This window comes from Lithobates pipiens, unplaced genomic scaffold (assembly GCF_037356315.1).
Source record: "Lithobates pipiens isolate NorthernLeopardFrog02 unplaced genomic scaffold, aLitPip1_a1.2 Scaffold_23, whole genome shotgun sequence".
Lineage (NCBI taxonomy): Eukaryota > Metazoa > Chordata > Amphibia > Anura > Ranidae > Lithobates > Lithobates pipiens.
This window is the reverse complement of record NW_027507785.1, coordinates 93,396,925-93,424,596: the sequence shown is the minus strand read 5'-3', so window position 1 is coordinate 93,424,596 and position 27,672 is coordinate 93,396,925. Positions and strand designations below refer to the sequence as shown.

Below are 27,672 nucleotides of genomic sequence, written 5' to 3'. Positions count from 1 at the left end.
ATGAGCAGAAGCTCAGATGACTTCCATCATCCAAACATGTGAAAGCAAAAATGCTGTTTTTTATTTGACGTGATTGGGTATTCTTTGCAGAGTGAAGCCTTACCTCATTTACTAAGTCCTGGAGCAACTGCATTTGAGTCTATTTGCCATTAGTAAATCAACCCCATAATGTTAATTTCTCCATCTTTAATTTATTTATTACATGAGTCAACTGAATGAATGAGTGACTTGTATAGTGCTACCTATGCAAACCGAATTGCCTCAGGGTGCTTTCTTGCCACCAGCAGCTTTTACATGGTCCTTTAACCTGTAGGGTCCTGACACACTTACAACCCATACACATATTATGGCCAATTTTTTGGACAGGGTCTAATTAACCTACCAGCATGTCTTTGGAGTGTGGGAGGAAACCCACACAGGCACAGGGAGAACATGCAAACTCCAGGCAGATAGTGTCAGGGTCGGGATTTGAACCAGCAACCCTATTTCTGCTAGGGTGAAAGTGCTAACCACTACACCACTGTGCTGCCCTCAAATGAATTACTAACCTTTTACAAACCTTTAATACAAATATACTTTTTTTTTTTAAATGTGGAATTTTAAAGCTGAACTACAGGCACATATAAAAAAAATTACTCATTGTAGTCATGTATTCTCAGTACAGTAACACTCGCAATGTACCAGGTAGGGTCCACACTAAAAGCTGGTCGGGCTCTGCTGTGTACACATGTGCTGAAAAGGAACATGGTGACAGAAGAAGAGATGTCCTTCTTAGTCTGTTGCTGCTCCTTCACTGTCCAAACACAAGCCGGGGGACGGGAGGTGACCAGTGCTGGGAATCTATCACCAAAATGCTGCAACATTGCGGCCACTGCTACCTTTCATAAAAGTCTACTCAAGAGGCCTATACTGCTGAAAAACCAGGAGAATTCTCTACTCACCTGCCAATTTCATGCAGCCACCCAACAAACTTACCAATCAAGATGCTGAAAATTGTTAACAATTGCTTCCAAGAGCTGGCCCACTTCTTATGTCAGTGGTGAAGGCTCTTGAGAAGAGTACTAAGGCAGAGTGCTGTGACAATCTCAGGACATGACACACAGCTGTCTGCCGGCACTTCCTAGGGGCCACGATCTGCCTAGTTACAGAGGACAAGAGACCCACTGATGATGGCACTCGGTCTATAATAAGCTCTGTCTTGAAAATGACACATCAGAAGTTAAAATGTATTTAATAGATTTCTACAGGGGGAAGCATGGAAGGTATTATTTTTGCAGACAAAACATCAGCTTTAGTTACAGCAGGCAAAAGTCAGGTCATCAACCTTGTTGTTCTGACAGGCATGTAGATATATCAAGAAGGGCTGGACATAATACCCATCCTTTGGCTAGTAAACAGGCTAGTAAAACTTCTATTTTGGCTATGTATTTAGCGGATTGCCTGGAGTTCAGTTTTAAGGGAGGAAAGAGTCAAAACTGCCTGTGAAGTAGACTTAAAGCATAAAATGGTTAAAAGCTGGAAAAAAGCCTCAAACTTTCAAGTATGTATAAACAACCCCATAATGCTTTGGGGAAATTAGGAAAATCTCTTTGACATGTGCCTACAACACAGGAGGCAATTTGAACTTGAACAGCCGTGCCATTGTTGACGCCATTGTTCTGCTCATTGCAAACTTTTTTTTTTGCATGTGAGCAAGCAGCTAGAAGCCACAAGGCTTTTTTTCCATGTTTCACATTTCGTGACAATCGTAGAGAACAAGTAAAATCATTCATAGTGGATATTATACAGGAAATATTACATGTATTTTTAAGGTAAGGCTGTAATGACACAATAAAGCTATAAATCATTTTTTTGGAGAGAAAGCACTAAATGATGGCAGGGCATATCCTTATCTCTGCTGTATATACTGGTAAAGTACCCACAGAGCCCAAATAAATGATGACATTATAAAAGCTACATCATAGGTGGGTCCTTTGTGACATTAGCATGTGATGCAGTGGAAATGGTTGGTGACCTTCCTAAGCTCCAGTGGGTGGAATGTTGGTGATTACATTGGCACTCTAGGTAGCTCAAAACACACTCTGCAGGAGAGGACAATGCAATTAGATATAGGTCCAGATATATTTTGGTGCCTTCTTTTCAGAAAAAGTGTTGGTTTATAGAATTGTGTGTACATTGTATTACATTTTTAAAAAATATCAATTGCCATGCACACATAAAGATACAACACTCACCTCTCTCGCCTACCTCACCTCCAGCAACGCCCACACAGACTGCTATTCAATTTTCTTCTGGGTTGAATGACATCCAGTGTCATCCAACCCACTTCCTGTGAGCCAAGCACATTAAGAAGATGTCTTCGGGGACCCTATCATCCAACTTCCATCAACATACAAGAGAATGCTGCAGATTTCCAGGAAAAACTGGAGTTGAGCTTTAGCCTTTATTCTATATTGTTAAATACTTATAGCCAATTTTATCAGAGAGAATGGGGTGATTTTGCAGATTTTGATTCAAGGTTTTTTACAAAGTGTGGTTATAGATATCAACTGTATAGGAATTTAGGTAACAGGCACCCAGGTGCAGAAGATAAAAGCCAGTGTAAAAATGAAAGACCTAAGCTGGCCATACCCAGGTCAAATTTTGTCAGTTACCTGCTGAATTTGCCATAATTCAGTCTATGGTTGGCCCTGGCGGCACCACCCCGCTTCTCAAACTTTGGTCTGAAGAGCAAATGAGCCAGTTGAATAATGTGTCTTAATGTTATCCAACTCCAGTGCCTCACTGATGGCATATTTTGATAAAGTACTGGGCAAATCCTGTGCATTGCTAAATGCCAGTAATAAAGCCCAGCAAATTCTTGTGCACAATCCTGCAACCACGCACGATCTGCACTGTCAACCACCCAGATCAAACCATACATACCCTCAAAGCAATTCTTCTTAAAGGATTTCAAAGATTTCCATCCCCCAACATCCCACATGTTGAATCTTCAGTGCTCCAGTGATTTAATATTGAATCCTAACATTGCAGAAATTGTGTTTATATCTTTTATATCTTCGTCATTAAATGTGTACAAAATTGTAATCCTTCCAGCATTATCTAAACCCCCCTGATCGGGGGTAGGGAAATCCCTAGCGCAAGGGCGGGCTGACATTACCCTAGTGTGAATCTTTGGCCACAGTGGAGAGCTACAACAACAAACAGTGCCAGTCACTTTAGTCTTTTCCAAATGTGTATTGTTTCGGCTCAGACACAGAGAGAGCCTCATATACCTCCAGAAACAAGTTCCAGACTCTGCCACACCTCTCCTCCATCCTAGGGAGAACCAGGATCTTCTGAGGACAGACGCCATACCCCTCCAGCAGGACATCCTTCTATGGCTCTCCACCTTGGGTACTGCACCCTCCTTGACCAGGCAGGGCAAGAATTGTGCTAGGACCAAAACAGGCTTCTCGCCTACTCAGCACAAACTTACAGCACACAACTCCCCAGACCACAGCCTGGGTGAAAGTGGACTTACCAAGTCATTCCCCAAATATTTATATTTTTATACATAGTAACTATATCCCCTAAGCATGCACCATTGCCCTTAAACCTCTTAGTGGTTGGCCAAGGGGACATAAATATTCATAACCAAAATTGTTACAGCTTCCTTGCTTAGTATCCTAAGTGCCAGCGACAGCAAAGAGCCAAATGAAAGACTATAAATTACCTCAGGTAAACTACCACCCTGATATAAAAAACTACCACGGCCTACACAACTGCCCCACTGAGTAAACATGATTGTTTAGGGGAACTGATACTAGCTAGTGTTTTATCACCCTGATCACAAACGTCTTGTAAGGCACTACGCCTAATGGGGTTATCAACGAGTTCTAGTCCCCATGGACTTTACACGCATCGGTCTTGTTACTTAATGGTGATATTTGTCTTGTGACAGCCCATGTGTATATTGATATTTGGCATCTGACCAGAATATATAGTGTTTTGTGTTCTGTGTATGTTAGTCTTGTACACACCATAATTTATGATGCTTGGTATGGTGTTGAATGATCCTGTGATGCTGGAAGCCAAATGTTTTTAGTATGCAATATTGTTGCAATGGTCCCAAAATAAAGTTCACATTTTTTACAAGCAAATTCTATTATGACCTTTTTGTCACTAAAGTAACCCCCTTTGCCTCCCAGGTAGTCTATTACCAGGGTTTTGTATTATATTAGTGTTTGGTTACAGCGACTGGGTTAGTGGTCTATGGGAGTGTATGAATTTTGATGATATGCAAGGGCCCGTAATGTTTTTTATTTTTAAACTACCGGCAGAACTAAATTTATTAGTCTCTTCTGCTTACAGCAGGGTGGCTAAATCTACTTTGAGTGCAACAATTTCCAATCCATCATTGATTTGGTGTACAAAATATGTGCATAAAGCAGAGGTTTAGGAGGGAACCAACAGATCCTTGAAATTTAGATGAATAGATACAAGACCAGTCACTCTGCATATGGTCAGAAATAAGCAGTGACTGTTTTTTTTTATAGAAAACGCAAATTAAAATGCACATTACCTTTGTATTTCGACAATATTTATTTAGCCAGGAGGTCAACTTTAAATATCTTTGACTTAAAGTGGTTGTATACAAATTTTTTTAACTTTTACCTACAGGAAAGCCTATATTAAGGCTTACCTGTAGGTAAAAAAAAATATCTCCTAAACCTGTACGGTTTAGGAGATATTCCCCTCGGTATGCGCCGCTGACTGCAGCAGCGCATGCGCACAAGGGGATTCTCGGCTGAAATTCCGGCAGTGGCCGGCCCGGCCGGGATGAAATCTCCTGCGCGCATGCGCGGGAGTGACGATATCGTGGCTCCGGCCACTCACAGCGCCGGAGCCACGATACCCGGAAGAAACGCAGAGGGAGCATGTCAGCTCCCTCGGCGTGGATCGGGCCAGATGTCGGGGCCTCGTTCTAAGGTAAGTATTTCATAATGAGCTAGTATGCGGTGCATACTAGCTCATTATGCCTTTTGCTTTGCAGGTGGTACAAAAAAAATAAAACATTTAGCGGGTTTACTACCACTTTAATGAAGAAGGTGACTGTTTAATGATGTAGTTAGTGTTTTCAACTCAGAAATTCCCATGGGACAACAAAGGTGTATGGGATCTGAGCCCTTTTCTGGAATCAGTGATTCTGATATTGTCTTATTTATTCAGCTCTGTGTCAAATGCGGGCCCCATTCACATCTTTGTGTCTTTCTCAAATTTTTTCTGCATTTTAGGGGTGACACCATTCAATTGAATGGGCTACCTTCAGCTCCAAAAATGTTCCAAAGTAGCTCCTGTAACCTTTTTTGGAGCCGACTTTGGTGCGTTTTTGGATAGCGCAATTTGGCGTGTTTATCACATGTTTTGTCACACTACAAAATGCCCATTTTTTTTTAGCTCGCTTGGGATGCTATTAAGAATGAATGCCACCCAAACATTGCTGTAATTTTAGCTTGATTGCCCTCAATTCTACCCTATATTTTGATACGCTAAAGTGTGAACGGTATCCTTCAGTCAAAGTTGATTCAAATAAGAGCTCACTTTTTACACAGCTGTCAGTATCCCTGTAGAAGTTAATGAGCTGTGGGTTGTAACTTGATGAGCAGTTCCTCTTTATGATTGAGTAGAAAAAGGTTTGTCTTTTTTGGTGATCTTTTTTTATTAATGTATTTTATACATTTTTTAAATCCATATTTTTATTTATTTGACTTGTCTTTGGAAAGTAATCATGTCAAACACATAAACTGTAATTTGTATTTGGAAACTAGCGATAGCGGTTTTACTTGTAGTCATTTTGCCGCCATAAATTGTAACATTATATCTAGAGAATAAAAATACAACCATATTTAGAGTGGGGATATTCCCACAGATAATTTCCTTTTGATTGGAGGTTAATATGGCCATGAGTGTGGTCATCTGTCATTCAACTGCTTCTACTGAAATGATCTTCGGTGACCTGCATCCATTGCTACATACTGGGATGTATAGCAAATAGGAGGGTTATTCTGTGCTTTACTGGAATTTGATACAAGCGCCCCATTGTCACAGCTAGTATCGAAGGATTTGTTTGCATGATATGGACTACAGTCAAGTACAACAAACCAGGATGCCTAAGTTCTTTGATGGCTCCTCAAATGCCACACACAGGACTTTTCTTGGCCAACGCAAAAAACTTTACTGGAAAACGATCCTCATCTGTATTGGTTTGGTAAACCCAAAGGGACACTTGGCCTTGCACATGTGATTCATTTAATAATAATGATAATTGCACTACAGTGGTTTTAGTGTCTTAAATCTAGGAGTGTATCACCAGTGCAATTACAAAGACATCTCAATATTTCATATTACCAAACTGCTAGTTTGGAGGCCCCTCAAATTACACAGTTCATAAACCACTGAACAATATGTTCTATAATTTATTTGTACATAGCTGTACAGCTGAGTTGCAGATTGCCGGACTACTGTGTTGCATAATGGCGTGCTCCAAGTTTAACCTCAAGTTTCCAGTGTAGCACAGATACAGTTTGACATTCTATATCAAAATGGCTAAAATCCGATTATTTTAATGTTTTTCACTTTATTTTTTTTATTGTTGATATATTTGGATTTGTTTCTTTTTCATTTAAAGTGGAAGTAAACTCCCCTATCGTTTTCATCCACGGAAGCTGCCATCTTTGCCTCTGTTTAATCTTCAGCTGCCATGGTGCTGCACATGTGATCCGTTATGACACCAGCCATTGGGTGGTTTAACAGTTTGGTTGAGAGCACAGCCAATGTGCAGTCAGCATTCCCGGCATACCGTTTTTTGAAACTGTTTAAATCGATGGGTTTACTTCCACTTTAAAGTTAAAGCAGAGTTCCACTTGTTGTTGAGTTTATTAAAAGTCAGCAGCTACAAAAAGTATAGCTGCTGACTTTTAATAAACAGCCACTCACCTGTCCCACAGTCCAGCGATGTGGCCACCCAAACCCTCTGTTCTCTCCCCCTCTTCTTCATGGCACCGACATTGTAAGTGTGGGTGCCAGGCTGTGACAGTTTGCGACTTCACAGCCGGCGTGCACTGTGCATCCACAAGCCGCCCTGTGCTCCGTTAATAGCCAGGCAATCTTCTGGGACCTGTGATGTGTCCCAGAAGATTTTCGGGAGGGAGGGGCCGCCTAGGGCGAGAGGAGGAGTCACCTAAGGTGGAACTCTGCTTTAAGGAGGAAATATTAACATCTAATAGTATGGCAGTACAAGTTAACTAAAGCTGAACTCAAGAAAGATGTAAAAGGCATTCATTAACAAATCATCATTTATTTATTTAGTTATTTATTTTTATGCAAATGGTGTAAGTACCTGAATTTGACTAAAGCCCCACACACACGGGCCAAATGTCAGGCTACATTTGGCCTGTGTGTATGGCTGGTCCGACAGAAGCTGATCATTTGGCCCGGCATCTGTCGAAGGGTCATGACTGAAAATGGTCTGCTGACCATCTCCTGATCAGTGCTGTCTCTTCATTGGCTCACTGGCTGTGATTGACAGCAGCCAAAGCCAATGGCTCCCACTGCTGTGTGAGCCAATGACAGGAGAGACACCCATGAAAGCATATGAATCAAGAAGGGGCTCAGGTAAGAACAAAGGGGGAGGGGGAAGGGGGGCTCTGCATCCAGAAGGTTATTTTACCTTAATGCATAGAATGTATTAAGGTAAAAAACCTTCTGCCTTTAGAACCACTTGAATGCATTTCCTGTATTAAGGTAAAAAATCTCCTAGTATTTGTATGCCCCCCCCCCCCCCCCTCCTTCTCCCTTATACTTACCTGAGTTGTATCTTGATCCAGCGCTGTACCCAAGTGCAGCAGTGCTGCTCTCTCTTCCTCTCCTCAAAGGTCTTAGTGAGAGCAGCCATTGGCTGCTGTCAATAAAATCTTGTGAGGAGGGAGCAGGGCCGTGCCGTGCTGTGTGTGTCTATGGATGCATACAGCCCAGCTCAGGAGCAAGCCCACGCATGGGCCACCATAGAAAGGAGCTTCCTATGGTGGCACACAGAGAAGAGGAGGAGCCAAGAGCACTCAAGGGGGACCCCAGAAGAGGATGATCAAGGCCACACTGTGCAATATTTTGCATAGAGCAGGTAAGTGTACCTTTGTGTGTTATTTAAAAAAAATGAAAATAAGCATTTATAATCATTTTAAACTTAACCAATCCAAAACCAACCACTAACACCTTCTCCACAGGTAAAACTTTATGCCCCATACACACATTCCAACCACAAAATCCGTCAGATTTTTTCCGACGGATTTTGGCCGAAACTTATCTTGAATACACACGGTCGCACAAAGTTGTCGGAAAATCCGTTCGTTCGGAACGAGGTGACATACAAAACATATGACGGGACTATCTAGAGGCCATTAGCCAATAGCTTTCGTCTCCAAATTTTTTCTGAGCATGTGTGGCACTTTGTGCGTCAGAATTCTCTACACATGATTGGAAAAAGTCAGATCGGATTTTGTTGTCGGAAAATTTTAGATCCAGCTCTCAAACCAAAAATGTCATATACTGCAGCTTATCAATCAATAGATGTGGTGGCTGAATTTGTTTTCTTTTCTGTGGCCTTTTCCCCTCACTTTTCACCCGGTGATCTGGCCAGTAACACACCTCTTGTATTCGTGAGCCACAACTTGGGAGTAATGAGGACAGAAGGAACAAACAGCATTGTCAGTCTGAGAGGAGGGTAGTGTTAATTGTATGAGCAGATTTAAATACACTACACTAGACCTTATCTTGAAGCCAAACCCCAACTCACAATGTATCATCAGTTACAACAAACAGTTGTTTTTTTTTTTATTGTTTTTTTACTTTTGGGATAAAGGTTTTACATTTTTAAATAAGAGCTTATTATTTTAATCACCCCTGCTTGTGCTTTTAAAAAAAACAACAGACTTGCTGGCTGGATTGCCGGATGAAACTAGAAGAAAGAAAGCCTAAAAATAAAAATAAAAGCAGCCATCACATCTAATAATTGGTAATAAATGTTTGCTTTTGTTTTTTTTTAGTGCTTTGATTGCAATAAATACTATACTGTGACAGTGATAGTAGTGACAGTAATACTATCACATAAAAAGTGGGTCCACCGAGCAGAGTTAGGTCATGTATCCTGTTGGGGAATTGTGCATATAAGAAGCTAGCTGATTTTTGTCCCTGCCAAGTGCTAAAGGCCCTGTGGTGTTTTGATATTCATGATTGCATCCCTGCTGTGCTTTCTACAAATTGAAATAGGTGTCAAACAAAGTATGTTTCCCAAATCTTTCATTTGTACTTTCTTATTGTTACCCGTAAGTAGCTGCAGATATTCTAAGCAATTCATGTATAAGAATAAGATGAGCGGCGTGGCCTATACGTAACACCGGTTTGTTGTAGTAATAGAACATGACAGCATCACAGGTCTAGAACAGATCCACTTCATTCTAATGCCTCGTACACACGGTTGATTTTCCAATGGAAAATGTTCGATTGGAGCCTTTTGTCAGAAATTCCGGCCGTGTGTAGGCTTCATCGGACATTTTCCATCGGAATTTCCATCGCACAAAATTTGAGATCTGGTTCTCAAATTTTCCAACAACAAAATCCATGCAAATTCCGATCGTCTGTACACAATTCTGACGCACAAAGTGCCACGCATGCTCGGAATCAAGCAGAAGAGCAGCAATGGCTATTGAACTTCATTTTTCTCATCTCGGCGTACACGTTGTACGTCACCGCGTTCTTGACGTTCGAAATTTATGACCAACTTTGTGTGATGGTGTGTATGCAAGACAAGTTTGAGCCTACATCTGTCGGAAAAAAAAAACATGAATTTTGTTGTCGGAATGTCCGATCGTGTGTGTACGCAGCATTTAAGTCCAGAGAAAGCTCTGACTCTGCAAGGACTGTGATGCATCCGTCATGCAAATCAGCTCATTAGCATACAGAAGGGGACTCTACGGTTGTAAGGCTGTAGAAATCCTATTGGCACGCAGTAATAAACATTTCAGAAGAATGCTTCAGCTTATGCCTCATAAGATTCAACATAACAAAACTTGGCTTTAACATGCTGGCTTCATTTTCCTTTTGTTTTAGCGAGAAATACAGATAGGTCATTTGCAATTCATGATGCCCCTAATGCAATAAATACTTGAGTGTGTCTGCTTTTTGTTTAGTCTTCTTTCCCAACAACTGCAGCTGCAAGACTACCCATTCAAGTTATTTTTTTGTTCACTATTTAATTAGAGCCAAATAGTAGGAAAACAGCTAAATTTACCAATAACATTCACATATAGAATGCTTAAGAGAAAAATGGCGCTGGTGAAACAACTAAAAAAAGCTGCAACGCAAAAGTGAAATATACATAAAGTTGTGCTATTAAATGAGATTAAAAAAATTAATGTAATGTGGTGAACAAATAATGCTATAAGCAGTGGCGTCGCTAGTCGGGTGGCTTTTGGGGCTATAGCACAGAATCTGGGGCCCATAGCCCCAAGTCTCTGCAGGGGTCCCCAAGGGGAGGGGAGGCTTTCTGATAACCCTGATGTAAGTGGGAGGTTCTCTGGGGACCCTGATGTAAGTGGGGGGCTCCCTGGGGATATATATACACACACACACACACGCATAAATTACTGTATATACATGGGTATGCCCACCCAAGTGTATGACTTTCTTTACTATGCTGCTATGGGCTCTAGCCCCAGATCTTTTGTAGACCTAGCAACGCCCCTGCCTATAAGACAAGTAAATTGATAAAAAACATGAAAATGTGATAATCCTACAGTAATGAACTGGTACAAGGTGATCAAAAAAAGTGGCATACTATAAAAATTGTTGATCCTGTATAGTGACAAATACACAAAACCTATTGAGTGAACCAAAGGCAAACAGTCCCAAAAATATGTGAATATCGTGAATAGGAAAAATGTTGAATAAGCCAACAGATATATATATACTAAAAAGAACATAAAAAATAAAAATTGTGAATAAATGGAAAAATAAATAAAAAAGTCAGAATGAAAGTCTATTCAATGGTATCTTCCAACAGGGGGTAAATGATGAAAACACCCTGTGAGGGATCTTCTCAATTCAAAGAACACAGTAACTCCACCACCATATAAATTGAAGGCTTATCAGCTAAACAAGCTGTCAGTGGCCAACGGGCCGAGCGTTCATGCGGACTTGATAAGTGACCAGCGGTTCAGACAGGCGGCTACAAACGTATCCTCAGAGGGAGAGTTGAGCCCATAAAGCAAGACAAAAAAGGTTTGCATCTGTAAAACCAGGTGGTGTTTATTTGTAAAAAGACTGAACAAGCAGACAGACTAGTTAAAAGTTTCCATAAACAAGCTAAGCTGGCCGGCAAAAAATGGTACAAACACACCCGTGCAAGCGGACCGTGGAAAACAGAGCGGTGACATCCTCCCTACGCGTTTTGTCACTAAGCGGACGTTGTCCTAGGGCACACATATATGGAAACTGTTTTACCTGCTTTTGTATTTCTGTCCAGTGAGTTCTTAGATTTGCGCAGACCTGCCAGACAGTACATCCAGGTTGGTGATTGACTTTCTCTGCTGCATTAAAAGCCTTACATATACCCAGTGAAGCAACTAGCCTCAGGTGACACACAGAGATGAAACAAACCCTCCTACATAAGTTGTACCTGCTTATCAGCAGTCCTCTCTTATCCACAGCTGTTCAAAGTATACAGTTTACACAGCATTTCTGCTCATCAGAAGGCAGGGGTTAAGGATCTGATGTCACGTACTGTACAGCATAGAGCTGAGTGTAACCTGACACATGAGTGGAGGGAATGGATAAACCCACTCTACACAGTCTTATAAAGGCCTGTTGAATGTACTGCTGCTTTAAGAATGGTATCCAACAGGTGGAGCTTAGATGTTTTATATATCAGCAACAGGAATGGAGCCCACATATCCTGACGAAGTTCAGAGGGCGGAACTAAACATGTAGATAGACCCGACATAGGAATAGACTCTCCGCTCCATCCCCTGCAGCACTGCAGGCCTTGGCTACATAGCCATCTATAGAAATCCATAGTGACTCTTAATCTAGCATTCTTTTAGAACATTTAAACATGGGACTTTCAATCATCTGCCAATTGCCAGGTAACAATGCATATAGCCACTTTCCTGTCACACTGTATGGCAGGTTTAATGGATAATCGCTCTCTCTACATTCAACACGGGAACTGTGTGTAATTGTCGTTCACGGAGGAATCAGCTGCACTGCATCAGCTGCTTTACACACAGCACCGCGGCTTTCATCCATATCCAGCCAATAGCTATTTGATTGTGGAACTGGAGGACTTCAATCTACATCGAGCCCACATTGGAGGAAGCGGGACAGTAAGAACTTTCAGTCATTGCAGACCGACCATATCAGCAGTTGCTTCAGGGGTACCCGGAGCGCTGGGACCCATTTTTTGCACGGCCGGATTGGATGCAATATACTGTGTTTGTTTTCACACATGCTTACTCGCTGTCAAAGCACCATTAACTGTGTGATCTGAAATTATGCAGTGTTGACTTATCAGTGGTTTAACCAGCTACAGTGTGTGTATCATCCAATCCAGTAGTGCATGGACATTTGGATTCAACTCATGGCTCTTTCCATAGGCATATAGACATGCGCATTTACCCACATAGCTGGGATAAGGACATTATCAGATATATGTATAACTCAACAGTTGTACTTAGCGTGGTGTGGCACTGATCTCTGGTCTCATCCAGAATGGAGATGCTCACTTCATTCACCTAATCAGGCTATAAGTTGTATAGGAAATGAGAGAAGCTGCGCTAAATAGTACCAAATATTGCAGGAAAATCTTCACTGAAACGGCATGTTATTGATCAACATATAGGATGGAAGAAATCCTCTTCCCAGTGGCACCACAGTGATTCAAACCAAAGAGTGCCCCGCCACCTTAAGAAAAACCTGCTTACCGGATGGCAAGCAAAAAGGGCATGTGGCTATAGCCCAGCCAAGGCCTCTAATGCAGCATACACATGACCGGACTTTCCGACGGACTTTCGACGGAGTTACAACGGACTTCCGAACAAACGGACTTGCCCATACACGACTGTCTTAAGTCCGTTCATTTTGAACATGATGACATACAACGGGACTAGAAAAGGAAGTTCAATAACCAGTAGCCAATAGATGCCCTTGCGTCTAATTTGGTCCATCAGACCAGCATACAGACGTACGGTTTTCCCGATAGGAATTGAGTCCGTCGGACAGATTTGAAACATGTTCTATTTCTATGTCCATCAGATTTATTTAAAGAAAAATGATCGGACTATCCCACACACGATCGGACTATCCGACGGAATGATTCCTTCGGACCTAGTCTGCCGGAAAGTCCGGTCGTGTGTACGCTGCATAACTTGCACAGACGATCTCTGGCTGAGTATCACAGGATGAATGGCTGTAGGTTTCCAAAGCCCTGGCACCGTTATGGAGTCCATGACCGTTACAATCCGCAAATGACATAGAAAAAAAGACTGACCATAGTGTAATACAGTCTATTTGATTGAACTAATAGAGTTCAATCAAATACAGTCTATTTGATTTAATTATAAAAAAAAATGTCACTTACAATTGGTATGTTTAAAAGTTGCATATAAAAACAAAGCCGGTCGGCAAACAAAAGAAGCCTGTCCTCCTAGTACACAGTGTGGTGACGTGAGCACATACCCTCCTCCAAAATATGGTAAGCAGGTTTTTCTTAAGGTGGCGGGGCACTCTTTGGTTTGAATCACTGTGATGCCACTGGGAAGAGGATTTATTCCATCCTATATGTTGATCAATAACATGCCATTCCAATGAAGATTTTCCTGCAATATTTGGGACTATTTAGCGCAGTTTCTCTAATTTCCTATCTATTATTGTGTGTATCTCACTTCAAGCTGCTGCTTTGTTTATATTATTTGATGATGCTGCTACACTAGTGCATTTTTTGCCTCATATAAGGTGTATAGCTCTCCGGGTATGGCTCCCAGGGATCACCCCTTTTGCAGGTGCATTTCAGGGGTACCATCTGGGGAGATTGGACATGATAGTGGTCGTAGACACGCTGTTCCAGCTCCCAGGGGAGGTTCCAATCCATACCATCGGGGATCAGGGGAATAGTGTGGGGTGGTTAGGTCTTGGGAGGGTTATTTATGGGAGGGTTGGGTTTTGGTTTTAGAGGGTGATATTGTGTTTAGGGGCAGATTTCACTCTGTGGAGTTGGCCATTTAATTTCCGCATTCATACCTATGATACTGTTTTATTTCTAATAAACTAGTTTTTGGAGACAGACTTTGTGTACACGTTTCCTTTTTTTTTTTTTTTTCTGGACAGTAAAGGAACAGCAAAAGACTGAAAAGAACTATCTGCTGTGCTCTATTTGGCGTATGTTAACAATGAGTTATTTATTGCATAGGACATCATCACATGCGACAAAACATATAGGGTGGAGCAACATTCTGTAATGATTTGGATTAAGTGCATTAATTTTAATGTAATATATGTTTTATGTGGCGAATGGCGATGTCCTATTGAGAACCAGTCATCTGCCAGTAAGGAAGCCGGAGGAGTTGCTCTATGGTGATCCAAGGCTGGGTGCCTGATTGAAAGCTCTGATGACTTCTCTTTAATTAGGGGGTCACATTTAGCCGGTAAGCATTTACTCTCCCCATAAAAGGTGGTGGCTTCATGATTGCACGTTCATCTTATTGGTGGTATAAAAAGCGAGAAGGTGAAAGAAAGAGGGAAACAGGCAAATTGGATAACCAAAGGAGCAGAATTTCCTTTTTGTTTGTTTTGACTGTACAAGCATGACTAGGGTAGCTCAGAGGTATCCATCCTACTACTACATAGCCCTTTATACCTCCAACCCCCATTCCCATTAAAATACATGACACTAGTTGGAGTTAAATGGCCATCCGGCCTTTTATTAAACAACATGAATAATAAGTAACAATTTAAACAGTAACATAAACCAAAGCTAGGTGTCCCAACTGGGGACATGAACACTTGCCACACAGACCTTACAGGTCTACCACTGCCTGGTCCCTCTTAGTGGACCACACCCAACCAGAGGACACAATACCAATTATGGTTCCCCACTTGTATCCCACAGACAGATATTTTAACCCCATCCAAGGGGTCCCTACAGCCATCTCTACACTTACACCCTCAAACCGACTTGCCCTATCTCAGGGAGAGAGGGCTGGATGTTCATCTGATGGCTTCCCAACCCAACTGTTACGGTACCACCCCTTCTTCCAGTCTTTTGTCCAATGCTCCTCCCCATAACCCCATCTTCGCCACCAATCACGTAAGTAGGAAACTCTTTTGCACATTAACACTACTCTGGTTACCCTTCCACCCTGTCATGCCAGCCCTACGCTTTATTTGTTCCTCCTAGCTCCAGGCCTTCGTGTGTACATTTTGAGCTCATCTTCACTGTGAATTGTTCTGCTTTTCTTTGGAGATACAAAGTAATCATTTGTATTTTACTCTGACTTTTACAGTCTGGATGCTGTTATGTTTTTGCTTTTAGCCAGAAGCTCTTGAATTTAGCTATTTATTAAAGCACAAAAAATCCTGTTTACAATTGTTTCAAGTTCATCAAAGAAAACAATCCAAATAAATCATGAATACATGCATAGAAAAGCTTTGTGACTGACATCAGCTAACATGAATACTTCAAACCTAGAACTGGCAATTTCTAAAAAAAAAAAATTGTTTTGCATGGCAAAACATTCTTGGAAAAAAATAGACAAACATGGAAACCATTACAAGTAAAGACTTTTGACAGTCGTGGAATTTAGTCATCTTTTGCCATCATGTTTTTGCCCTGTTCTTGTGTTTATTGTTTAATGAGCCCAAACAATGATTGTGGAGCCTGGAGCAAGCCATGTACTGGAAGGAAAACAAGCCCTTGATGTAGACGATCCAAATTAATCTGAGCAAAGTGTCATTTTTACGAGTTTCATTTCTTTCAAGGAAGAAAATAAATTTTGTGAGTGTTTCAGCAGACTTTATTTTTTTTCCAATCCTGAAATTTCATCAGGGTAAATCCGGGACAAGTGTAAAATGTTTTTTCTTCTAAAATGGTTTACTTGTTTTAAAGCAAAATTAGGTAATTTTGGTGATTTGTTTTTTACAGATTAACCTCCTTGTATCCATGCTATAGCCGAATGATGGCTACAGTGCGGGCCTATATTGCCGGGACACCGTCATATGATGTCATATGACCTTGTCCCCTTTCAGTGTGCATCATGCAGCGCGCAAGTGTGCATCGGGGGAAAATTTGTGATGCCCGTGTCCCCTGGACACAGCCAATCACAGATTGCGGTAAATGGCCAATCACGGCGGCCATTTACCACACGATCAGCGTGTCCAATGGGAGATGATCTCAAATGTAAACATTTGAGATCATCTCTCATTGACAAATCTCCCTCACATAGAGACCACATGTGAGGAGGGAGACCAACCTGTGCTGCAGCTTCAGTGATTGTGAGTGAGTTCATCTATTTACCAGTGCCCAAACAGTGCACATCAGTGTCATCAGTGCCCATCTGTGCCACCTCATCAGTGCACATCTGTGCCATCAATCAGTGCCCATCTGTGCCACCTCATCAGTGCACATCTGTGCTGCCTCATCTGTGCCATCAATCAGTGCCCATCTGTGCCATCAATCAATGCCCATCTGTGCCGCATCTTCAGTGCCATCAATCAGTGTAATTTATGCTCCTAGAATGCCTGAAGGTGCTACTTCAATGTTGGGCCTCTGTATGTGGCCAGGTTGTGTAAAAGTCTCACACATGTGGTATCTCCATACTCAGGAGGAGTAATAGAATGTATTTTGGGGTGTCATGTATATGCTATGTGTTGGAAATATCTTATAAATGGACAACTTTGTATAAAACAAATGCGTTTCAATTTTTTTTCCACATTTTCTAAAAACCTCTGGAAAAAAATGAACCATTCAAAAGACTCATTATATCTCATAAATTATACGCTGGGGTGTTAGCTTTCCAAAATGGGGTAATTTTATGTGCATTTCCATTGTCCTGGTGCTCCAGGGCCTTCAAAAGTGTAATAGGTAGTCAATAAGTTAGATGTGTAATTTATGCTCCTAGAACACTTGATGGTGCTCCCTGCATGTTGGGCCTTCTCTATATAGCTAGGCTGTGAAAACATCCCACACATGTGGCATCGTCATACTCAGGAGTAGCAGAATGTATTTTGGGGTGTCATTTGTGGCATGCATTTGTGGCATGCACATGCCATGTGAGAAATATAACCTATTACAATGACAATTTTTTTTTGGGGGGGGGGGGGGGGAATCTTAATTTTGCAAAGAATTGTGGGAAAAATTACAACTTCAAAAAACTCACCATGCATCTTACTTTACACTTCAACAGCTAAACAGTCAGACAGAGTTCTAAGTACTGTATTTCACTATATAACCTCAGTTTACTGTTATAAATAAGTGCAAAATGCAAAACTCCATTGGGTATAGCAATATGTCCGCTTGCCCCTTCTCGATGTATCCTTACTGTGGACGGATTTGGGGTGTAGCAAGATGGCGGTGATGTCACTTCCATTACACATTCTGACGGGTCGCCTGATCTGATGGAGCACCATCCATAAATCATTGGCCTGGACCTGTTAATCGGCTTGTGCTGTACCGAATTACAGTACAGATGGCATACCTCTCAACTGTCCCTGATTCCGAGGGACTGTCCCTGATTTGGAAAAAAAGTCCCTCTGTCCCTCATTCCTCCTCATTTGTCCCTCATTTTGGTCAGATCTTTATAATTGTATATAAAATGCATTATTTATCTTTCAAAAAGTTACTAAATTGCTGCATTTGTAAACTTTAGAAGACAGTATAAAGGAATAATAGTGGTAAAAATAAGGCACTTGTGGGTTTAACTAATCATTTTTTTTGTATAATTCTCCTTTAAGGGGGCATGACGGGGGTGTGTCCTATGTCTACATACTTTTTCTTATTGGTGTCCCTTGTTTCCATCTCAATAAGTTGGGAGGTATGCAGATGGGGTCGCAGGGGTGCACGTGCCAAAAATGCTGGATCACGTACATGTACATGATCCAGGGCAGAGCGGCTGCCCCTTCACCATATATGTGCATGGGGCGGTCTGCTACTGATTGAGGCCCCATGGGTAGCTGCATTGTAAGCACACCATAGTATTGAATATGATCCAGCAGATGGCAGTCATTAACAGCTAGATACAATAGATTTAACAATCTAGAAAAAATGCAAATGCCTGAATGTTACAGTTGTAAGTCCAGCCATAGGTGTCCTAAATATGGACTGCAGGGAAGTATGCAAAGCCCACCAATAGTCAGGTGGAGTTGCAGTGGTATTTTGTTTGTTTCACTGCATGCTAGACCCTTCAATATAGCTTGCATTTAGCATGGGCAAAACTGTGCCTCACCCGCACTAAATACAACCCGTATGTTTATGATTCTTTGCTTCATCCTAAGGCATACCTCCCAACATTTTGAGATGGGAATGAGGGACACCTACTAGCAAATGTATGTAGGCATAGGACACGCCCCCTGCCACACCCCCTTAAAGGAGAATTAACCAAAAAGCATAAGGTTAATTAAATCCACAAGGGCTTTTTTTTTTTTACCACTATTATTCCTTAATATTGGCTTTTAAAATATACAAATGCAGAAATTTTGAATTTAGATGGAAGGTCACTGGGAAACACCTTATGAAAGATAAAAAGTGAATTTTATATACAACAATATAGATCAGATCAAAATGAGGGACAAAAAGGGGGAAAGAGGGACAGAGGGACATTGCTCCAAATCAAGGACAGTCCCTCGAAATCAAGGACAGTTGGGAGCTATGTCCTAAGGGAGATTCCCATGAAACCATAGACGGCCAGACCTTTTATCACTTTCAATGGGAGAAGATTGACTGGCCAGTCTACTTTATACAGTTTACCGATTTATTTCCTAGTAAATACATTTGCAGAGATAGGTCTCTCTGCATATTGAGATAAATCAAATAAAGCATCCCTGACATACCCATAGCCAGGGCTTTTTTCTCAGAGAATAGGTGCAGGAACTCAACCATGCCCGCCACACTCACATACCTGCCAAATGGCATCAAATAGTAGCTTTTCCCTCTGCATACAACCCCCTCCCTCCACTGCCCTCATCTTCCTCCCTCCTTAAAAGCTCCACCATCTGTCATATATCTTACCTTTGTTGCAATATTAAGCTGAAACACCTATCCGGCTGTAGTACCTCCCAGCATAATATACTATACTACAGTTACTAGCAAGGGAGATCATGCAGCAGGAGCATCAACAACTGGTGGTCACCAGGGAAAAAATGGAGACCACAGAGGGTGCAGCCTACCATGCACCCTCTCCTGCCCATGACTGCACTGAACCCTGGGCACCTGTTCTGTATCTCCCTTGTCTCTGTCCGACACTCAGTGGGATCTGCGCAGGAGAGCTGACCTGTGGTGGGAGCTACTGGGAGATAAGCTATCGCTTCTATATGCAGAAGCTGGACTTCAGTGTTACCAAGTGACAGTGGTGAGCAGGGAGCAGAAGACCTGAGCCAGAGGTGGTGGAACTGAGTTCCCCCTAGTTCCTGCTGAAAAAAAGCCCTACCCATAGCTCACAACTATCCCTGAAGTCCTTCTGTCCTTCTTTTCTCCTCACCTGTCCCTCATTCTGGTCTATTCTTTATAGCTATATATAAAATGCACTATTTATCTTTCAAAAAGTGTTTCACAGTACTAAACCTTTCATCCAATTTCTAAATTGTTGCATTTGTATATGTCAAAATCCAGTATAAATGAATAGTAAAGGAATAGTCATGGTAATAAAAAGCACTTGTGAGTTTAACTACCGTATATACTCGAGTATAAGCCGAGATTTTCAGCCTCTTTTTTGAGGCTGAAAGTGCCCCCCTCGGCTTATACTCGAGTCATCGCTGTCTGCCCGCTCGATCAGCGTGTCGAGCAGACAGACAGCGGCCATTCTATTCAAAAGCCGCGCCTCCGGCTCCGCCTTCGCCTGTGATAGGCGGAACACTGAATTTCCCAGCAGCCTGTGTTCCGCCTATCACGGACGTCGTATCATCCTTGTACTACGGACGAGGATGATACGACGTCTGTGATAGGCGGAACACAGGCTGCTGGGAAATTCAGTGTTCCGCCTATCACAGGCGAAGGCGGCGGCGCAGCTTTTGAACTTTACAATGGCCGCCGACGAAGAGGGCACGGGACGGCACGGCACGGGACGGGACGGGACGGGGGCAAGGCAAGGCACGACACGGGACGGATGCAAGGAGGCAAGGCACGGCACGGGACGGAGGCAAGGAGGCAAGGCACGGGACGGAGGCTCGGGACAAAGGTAGGCTGGACACACACACACACACACACACACACACACACACACACACACACACACACACACACACATGGATGGAGACACACACAGGGATGGATGGATGGATGGATGGAGACACACACACACAGGGATGGATGGATGGATGGATGGATGGAGACACACACACACAGGGATGGATGGATGGATGGATGGAGACACACACACACAGGGATGGATGGATGGATGGACACACACACACACAGGGATGGATGGACGGACACACAGGGATGGACGGACACACAGGGATGGACGGACACACAGGGATGGACGGACACACACACAGGGATGGACAGGCATGTCTCACCCTCGGCTTATACACGAGTCAATAAGTTTGCCAGTTTTTTTGGGGGTAAATTGGGGGCCTCGGCTCATATTCGGGTCGGCCTATACTCGAGTATATACGGTAATATATATATTTTTTGTTTAATTCTCCTTTAAGGGAGCGTGTCCTTTGCCTACATACTTTTGCTAATAGGTGTCCCTTGTTCCCATCTCAAAAAGTTGGGAGGCATGCATACCTATAGTGATATCTTCAGATGCTTTCCCAAAGAAATGTATAGTAATCCAACAAGGTGCAAGTGTGTATAGGTCACATACATAAATTGGACAAAAACTTTGTTTTAGCTGGCCATTTACATGGGAAAGCCAAAAGGCTGGCCACATATTTAGAGCTGTAAGACATTTATTTAGTGACACTTTAAAAAACATATATATATATATATATATATATATATATATATATATATATATATATATATATATATATATACAGTGGTGTGAAAAAGTGTTTGCCCCCTTCCTCATTTCCTGTTCCTTGCCATGTTTGTCACACTTAAGTGTTTCGGAACATCAAACCAATTTAAACAATAGTCAAGGACAACACAAGTAAACACAAAATGCAATTTGTAAATGAAGGTGTTTATTATTAAAGGTGAAAAAAATCCAAACCATCATGGCCCTGTGTGAAAAAGTGATTGCCCCCTAAACCTAATAACTGGTTGGGCCACCCTTAGCAGCAACAACTGCAACCAAGCGTTTGCAATAACGTGCAATGAGGCTTTTACAGCGTCCTGGAGGAATTTTGGCCCACTCATCTTTGCAGAATTGTCCTAATTCAGTTACATTAGAGGGTTTTCGAGCATGAACGGCCTTTTTAAGGTCATACCACAACATCTCAATAGGATTCAGGTCAGGACTTTGGCTAGGCCACTCCAAAGTCTTCATTTTGTTTTTCTTCAGCCATTCGGTGGTGGACTTGCTGGTGTGTTTAGGATCATTGTCCTGCTGCAGAACCCAAGTTCGTTTCAGCTTGAGTACACGAACAGATGGTCGGACATTCTCCTTGAGGATCTCTTGGTAGACAGCAGAATTCATAGTTCCTTTTATCACGGCAAGTCTTCCAGGTCCTGAAGCAGCAAAACAGCCCCAGACCATCACACTACCACCACCATATTTTACTGTTGGTATAATGTTCTTTTTATGAAATGCAGTGTTCCTTCTACGCCAGATATACTTGGACACACACCTTCCAAAGAGTTCCACTTTTGTCTCATCGGTCCACAGAATGTTGTCCCAAAAGTCTTGGGGATCATCAAGATGTGTTGTGGAGAAATTGAGACGAGCTTTGATGTTCTTTTTGCTCAGCAGTGGTTTTCTCCTTGGAACTCTGCCATGCAGGCCATTTTTGCCCAGTCTTTTCCTGATGGTGGAGGCATGAACGCTGACCTTAACTGAGGCAAGTGAGGCCTGCAGTTCCTTGGACGTTGTTGTGGGGTCTTTTGTGACCTCTTGGATGAGTCGTCGCTGCGCTCTTGGGGTAATTTTGGGCGGCCGGCCACTCCTGGGAAGGTTCACCACTGTTCCATGTCTTCGCCATTTGTGGATAATGGCTCTCACTGTGGTTTGCTGGATTCCCAAAGCTTTGGAAATGGCTTTATAACCCTTTCCAGACTGATAGATCTCAATTACTTTCTTTCTCAATTGTTCCTGAATTTCTTTGGGTCTCGGCATGATGTGTAGCTTTTAAGGATCTTCTGGTGGACCTTACTGTGTCAAGCAGCTCCTATTTAAGTGATGCCTTGATTGTGAACAGGTGTGGCAATAATCAGGCCTGGGTGTGGCTATAGAAATTGAACTCAGGTGTGGAGAACCACAGTTATAGTATGTTTTAACAAGGGGGGCAATCACTTTTTCACACAGGGCCATGATGGTTTGGATTTTTTTTCACCTTTAATAATAAACACCTTCATTTACAAATTGCATTTTGTGTTTACGTGTGTTGTCCTTGACTATTGTTTAAATTGGTTTGATGTTCCGAAACACTTAAGTGTGACAAACATGCAAAGGAACAGGAAATGAGGAAGGGGGCAAACACTTTTTCACACCACTGTATATATATACTGTATTACCAAAAGTATTGGAATGTCCGCTGTAATGGAAATTTGTAGGTTCTGTATATAATTGTATTCTATTTTATATGTATTGCACGATGCCCTCACTGTGCACACGGCACTAACAATGTTTTCAGTACATGTTTTGCATTCTTTCGAGTCCTGATTAGAATTAGCCTGCCTATGTAACGCCCCTTGTTACCATAAACGTACAATTGTAATATTAATGTGATACCTACGTAATCATGTGTATAAAAACCTTCAAATGCGTCATAATAAAGGAGAACGGTTATTTGGAAAGATGTTGAGAGTATCTTTTGTGTCGGTTCCCTACTGCAGTAGTTATTAATTTGGAACCACTAATCAATATGAGGATAGGAGTTGCCTATCATCAAAATATCCATTTCACCTGCCTTTACACACATGAGCTTTAATGAAATCCCAGTCTTAGTCCATAGGGTTCAATATTGAGTTGGCCCACCCTTTGCAGCTATAACAGCTTCTGCTCTTCTGGGAAGGCTGTCCACAAGGTTTAGGAGTGTGTCTATGGGAATGTTTGGCCATTCTCCCAGAAGAGCATTTGTGAGGTCAGGCACTGATGTGTACGTGAAGGCCTGGCTCACAGTCTCCTACCCTTCTATTTTCTGCCATATCAGCTGTCAATAATGCAAACGACAGTATTGTCATAACCTCTATTTTAGAGCTGCCCTTTAAGCCCCTGTCCCGGCTTCAGGCGAGGATTGCTGTGTTTGGTTGTCATACAGCCACTGCACTCTTTTGCTTCCAATATTAGCCAGAGAAGTTGGATATCCTAGAGGTACTGCGGATGATGATTATTGTTGAGCATTCTGTTTAGAAAAGCATCCAGTAGCCAGAGGTTGCATTAACACTTAGGCCTGCAGTAATTGTTTGCTTGTCATGACTATCAGGATGACAAACGCTTTGAAAGGATAACTTTCTAAGCAGCCACTTCCTGGCAGCTGTCCTCTGACAAAGCCAACTCATGTGCTTTCTGTGTTGTACTTGCAGGCTGAAGAGTGATGGCCTCTTTATTATTATTAGATGAGGTTTTAATAAGCCTATTCTTCCTGTATATATTACTTAAAGGGAAATCTGCTTGTTCATGAGTGGAGGAAATTGGGGAATTATTGTGTATTCCTGAATACAGCAGTTCTGATGATTATCTTTTGTGTGTTTTGTGTGCTTTCAGTGTTTTATTTATTAGAAGACACCAACAAGTGACTATATATATATATATATATATATATATATATATATATATATACTACCAAAAGTATTGGGATGCCTGCCTTTACACGCACATGAACTTTAATGGCATCCTGGTCTTAGTCCATAGGGTTCAGTATTGAGTTGGCCCACCCTTTTAAACTATAACAGCTTCAACTCTTCTGGGAAAGCTCTCCACAAGGTTTATCTATGGAAATGTTTGACCATTCCTCAAGAATCTCATTTGTGAGGTCAGACACTGATATGGATGAGAGAGCCTGGCTCGCAGTCCCTGCTCCAATTTATCCAAAAGGTGTTCTATTGCATTGAGGTCAGGACTCTCAAGTTTCTCCACCCCAAATTTGCTCATCTATGTGTTTATAGACCTTGTTCTGTACACTGGTGCGCAGTCATGTTGGAACAGGAAGGGACCATCGCCACACTGTTCCCACAAAGTTGGGAGCATGAAATTGCCCAAAATGTCTTAGTATGCTGACACCTTAAGAATTCCCTTCACTGGAACTAAGGGGCCAAGCCAAACCCCTGAAAAGCAACCCCATACCATAATCGCTCCTCCACCAAATGATTTGGACCCAAAGCAAGATCCATAAAGACACGGATAAGCAAGTTAAGGAATGTGATTGGCCTGCACAAAGTCCTGACCTCAACCCAACAGAATACCTTTGGGAGGATTTAGAGTGAAGACTGCGAGCCAGGCCTTCTTGTCCAACACCAGTGCCTCACAAATGCGCTTCTGAAAGAATGGTTTAACATTCCCATAGACACACTCCTAAACCTTGTGGACAGCCTTCCCAGAATAGTTGAAGCTGTTATAGCTGCAGAGGGTGGGCCAAAGCAATATTGAACCCTACAGACTAAGACTGGCATGCCATTAAAGTTCATGTGCTTGTAAAGGCAGGTGTCCCAATACTTTATATACAGTATACTATGTGTTTGTGCGTATATACAGTATATATATATATATAAAATATAAATATATATATAAAAATATATATATATAAAAATATATAAAATATATAAAAATAGCGGCGCTTTACCGCCGACGCCTGCACCGCCCCAGTGTGAAAGGGGCCTTATAATTCAGATCTCTGAATAGATCTTAAGTAGTATGGGTGTAGTTAGGATCAATTTGTTTGATCAATTCTATGAGATGTTTGGATGAACAGTGTTGCTTTGTAACACTTTGAATTTTAATATTGACATGAAGTATTTTTTCCACAAAATTAACTTCTCCGCCATGTATAAATAGTACATACATCTTAAAAACATAACTTTATTTAAGAGGAAGACACAACACATATGACATATTTTCAATGAAGACATTCTACAATAAATATAATAATATTGCTTCTAGCTCACAATTACACCATTTAGGATTCATATCTCAATCCACATGCACAGGTCCATTTTTTACGTTTAGCGTGGAGAGTGACATTTCATTGACATACAGCGTGATATCAATATGTTAGTCTCCTTAAAAAAGAAACTTACTAGAGCTAAAGTTCAGGCTAAAGTGCCATCAAGGGGCTCCTTTTCTTCTGGGCTGCCATGTTCTGCTACAGGAGCCAAGCGTTCCACTTCCTTAAGCTCCCTGTGGTATTTTGCCATAATCGCAGCATAGGCACAACCATAGATGGCAGCTGCCAACATCATTAGGCATACAATGCCACACACCACGCCAGTGATGACGACAGTGGCTATGGCATGTCTCAAGCTCACAGGACGAGGTTTGGGTTTTGGTTCACATTCAGGGTGACTGCCGTCTATATGATCATTGTGATGTCCAAATTTGCTATTACTCCTATGCTCGGAGCTGTGATGGTGAATATTTGCCACAACGGGTGGAGCAGTCATTGGGGTACAAGTTTTAAACATTTCATAAGGAATCTTCAAGAGATCATTTCCCTTTCGAATTGAAGGACCACTGCAAATTAACTCGTCAATATTCCCTCCTAAAAATAAAAAAAGTAATAAAACTTAAGTTTTAATAAATGCAGTAAATGCAGTAATTAAAAAATGCATTGTAAATAGCAAAAACAATGGATAGTGTTGGTCCTTTTTTTTAACGATTGAAAGGTTTTCTAAAGTGTATTACATCCCAAGAACAACACTGTATTGGAACATATCAGTCCTTAGATGTGGTAGCTTCATTAGCTTTGTTTTTCTTTATTCCTTTATTTTTACATGGTAATAATGGCACTAACACACTTGTGCTAGGGCAGGGATATGCAATTAGCGGACCTCCAGCTGTTGCAAAACTACAAGTCCCATCATGCCTCTGGGTGTCATGCTTGTGGATGTCAAGAGTCTTGCTATGCATCATTGGACTTGTAGTTCTGCAACAGCTGGAGGTCACTCGTTGTACTGTATCTATGAAGGAGCAGCTTTTCAACCTAGGCTGCTGTCGCCTAATGTGGACTACAGAACATCTCCCCCTCTCTTCATCTCCATAAATGGGGGTAGGGTTTTTTCTGTATTTAAAGCGGGGTTCCACACTAAAGTGGAACTTCCGCTCATCGGAACCCTCCTCCCCCTCCGGTGTCACAGTTGGCACCTTTCAGGGGGGGGGGTGCAGATACCTGTCTAAGACAGGTATTTACACCCACTTCCAGGCATAGACTCCCACGGGAGTCTATGCTGTTTCCTGTCCCGGGTCCCAGAGACAGCGCGGACCATTCCTATTGCGCTGTGCGACTTGCATATGCGCAGTAGGGAACCGGAAAGTGAAGCCGCAATGCTTCACTTCCTGATTTCCTCACCGAGAATGGCGGCGGCAGCAGCCGAGAGCCAAGCGGTCGATCGGCCTCGGCTGCTGACATCGCTGGACCCTGGGACAGGTGAGTGTCCATTTATTAAAAGTCAGCAGCTGTAGTATTTATAGCTGGTGGCTTTTAATATATATTTTTTCCAGTGGAATCCCTCTTTAACTTATTAGTACTGGCCAGGTCCTATAATGCTATTTAGGTTTTACTGCAGCCTAGGCAGATTACACAGGAAAATATGAGTTCACTGGATTTCTGTCAGGATCATTGGGTATTTTTCTGTTCTTGCACCACATTTAGAAAGCGCTGGTTCACACCAGAATCACATAGGAATGTGGTGCATTTTCCTGCCGTGTGGTTTTCAGGCAGTTTATTTGAATTCATTTAAATTGGCTGAAATTGCAGCGGAACGCAGAGAAAGTATTGCATGGACTACATTTGTAAAACGCCCTGCACCAAATCACATGGTACTGCAAAACGATGGCGCTTGATGCTCACAAACACACTGTGTTTGCAATCTGAATTTAAGGTGTCATTAATAATATATTGACACCCACAACAGATCTAAAAGGCAGTGCATTTTGAACAAGGTATGTGAAATGCACACAGAATGCATCTTTCGCACACACCACGTTCTGGTGTGAACCTGCACTTAAATTGTTTAATTATGAAGAGCTCTGTATCTGTGTTTACACCCATCATCCATGTCAAATATATCTTCCAAAGCAATAAGGCACCTATAGACATTAAAGAATGTTT

General features: G+C 42.0%; 2 protein-coding genes across 4 annotated transcripts in view; one reads left to right on the top strand and one right to left on the bottom strand.

Moving 5' to 3' along the window:
* Nucleotides 1-27,672, top strand: part of CACNA2D3 (calcium voltage-gated channel auxiliary subunit alpha2delta 3) — a 1,440,485-nt gene that overhangs the window by 1,109,062 nt on the left and 303,751 nt on the right. The gene's annotated exons all lie outside the window — the stretch shown is intronic.
* The window catches only part of LRTM1 (leucine rich repeat transmembrane protein 1), a 48,941-nt gene continuing 46,673 nt past the window's right edge, over nucleotides 25,405-27,672 (bottom strand). For both annotated transcript variants that reach the window (XM_077452054.1, XM_077452055.1), the window contains exon 3: nucleotides 25,405-26,103. In XM_077452054.1, the coding sequence (XP_077308180.1) occupies nucleotides 25,655-26,103 (449 nt within the window). In that variant the 3' untranslated portion in view covers nucleotides 25,405-25,654. The remainder of the gene's footprint in view (nucleotides 26,104-27,672) is intronic.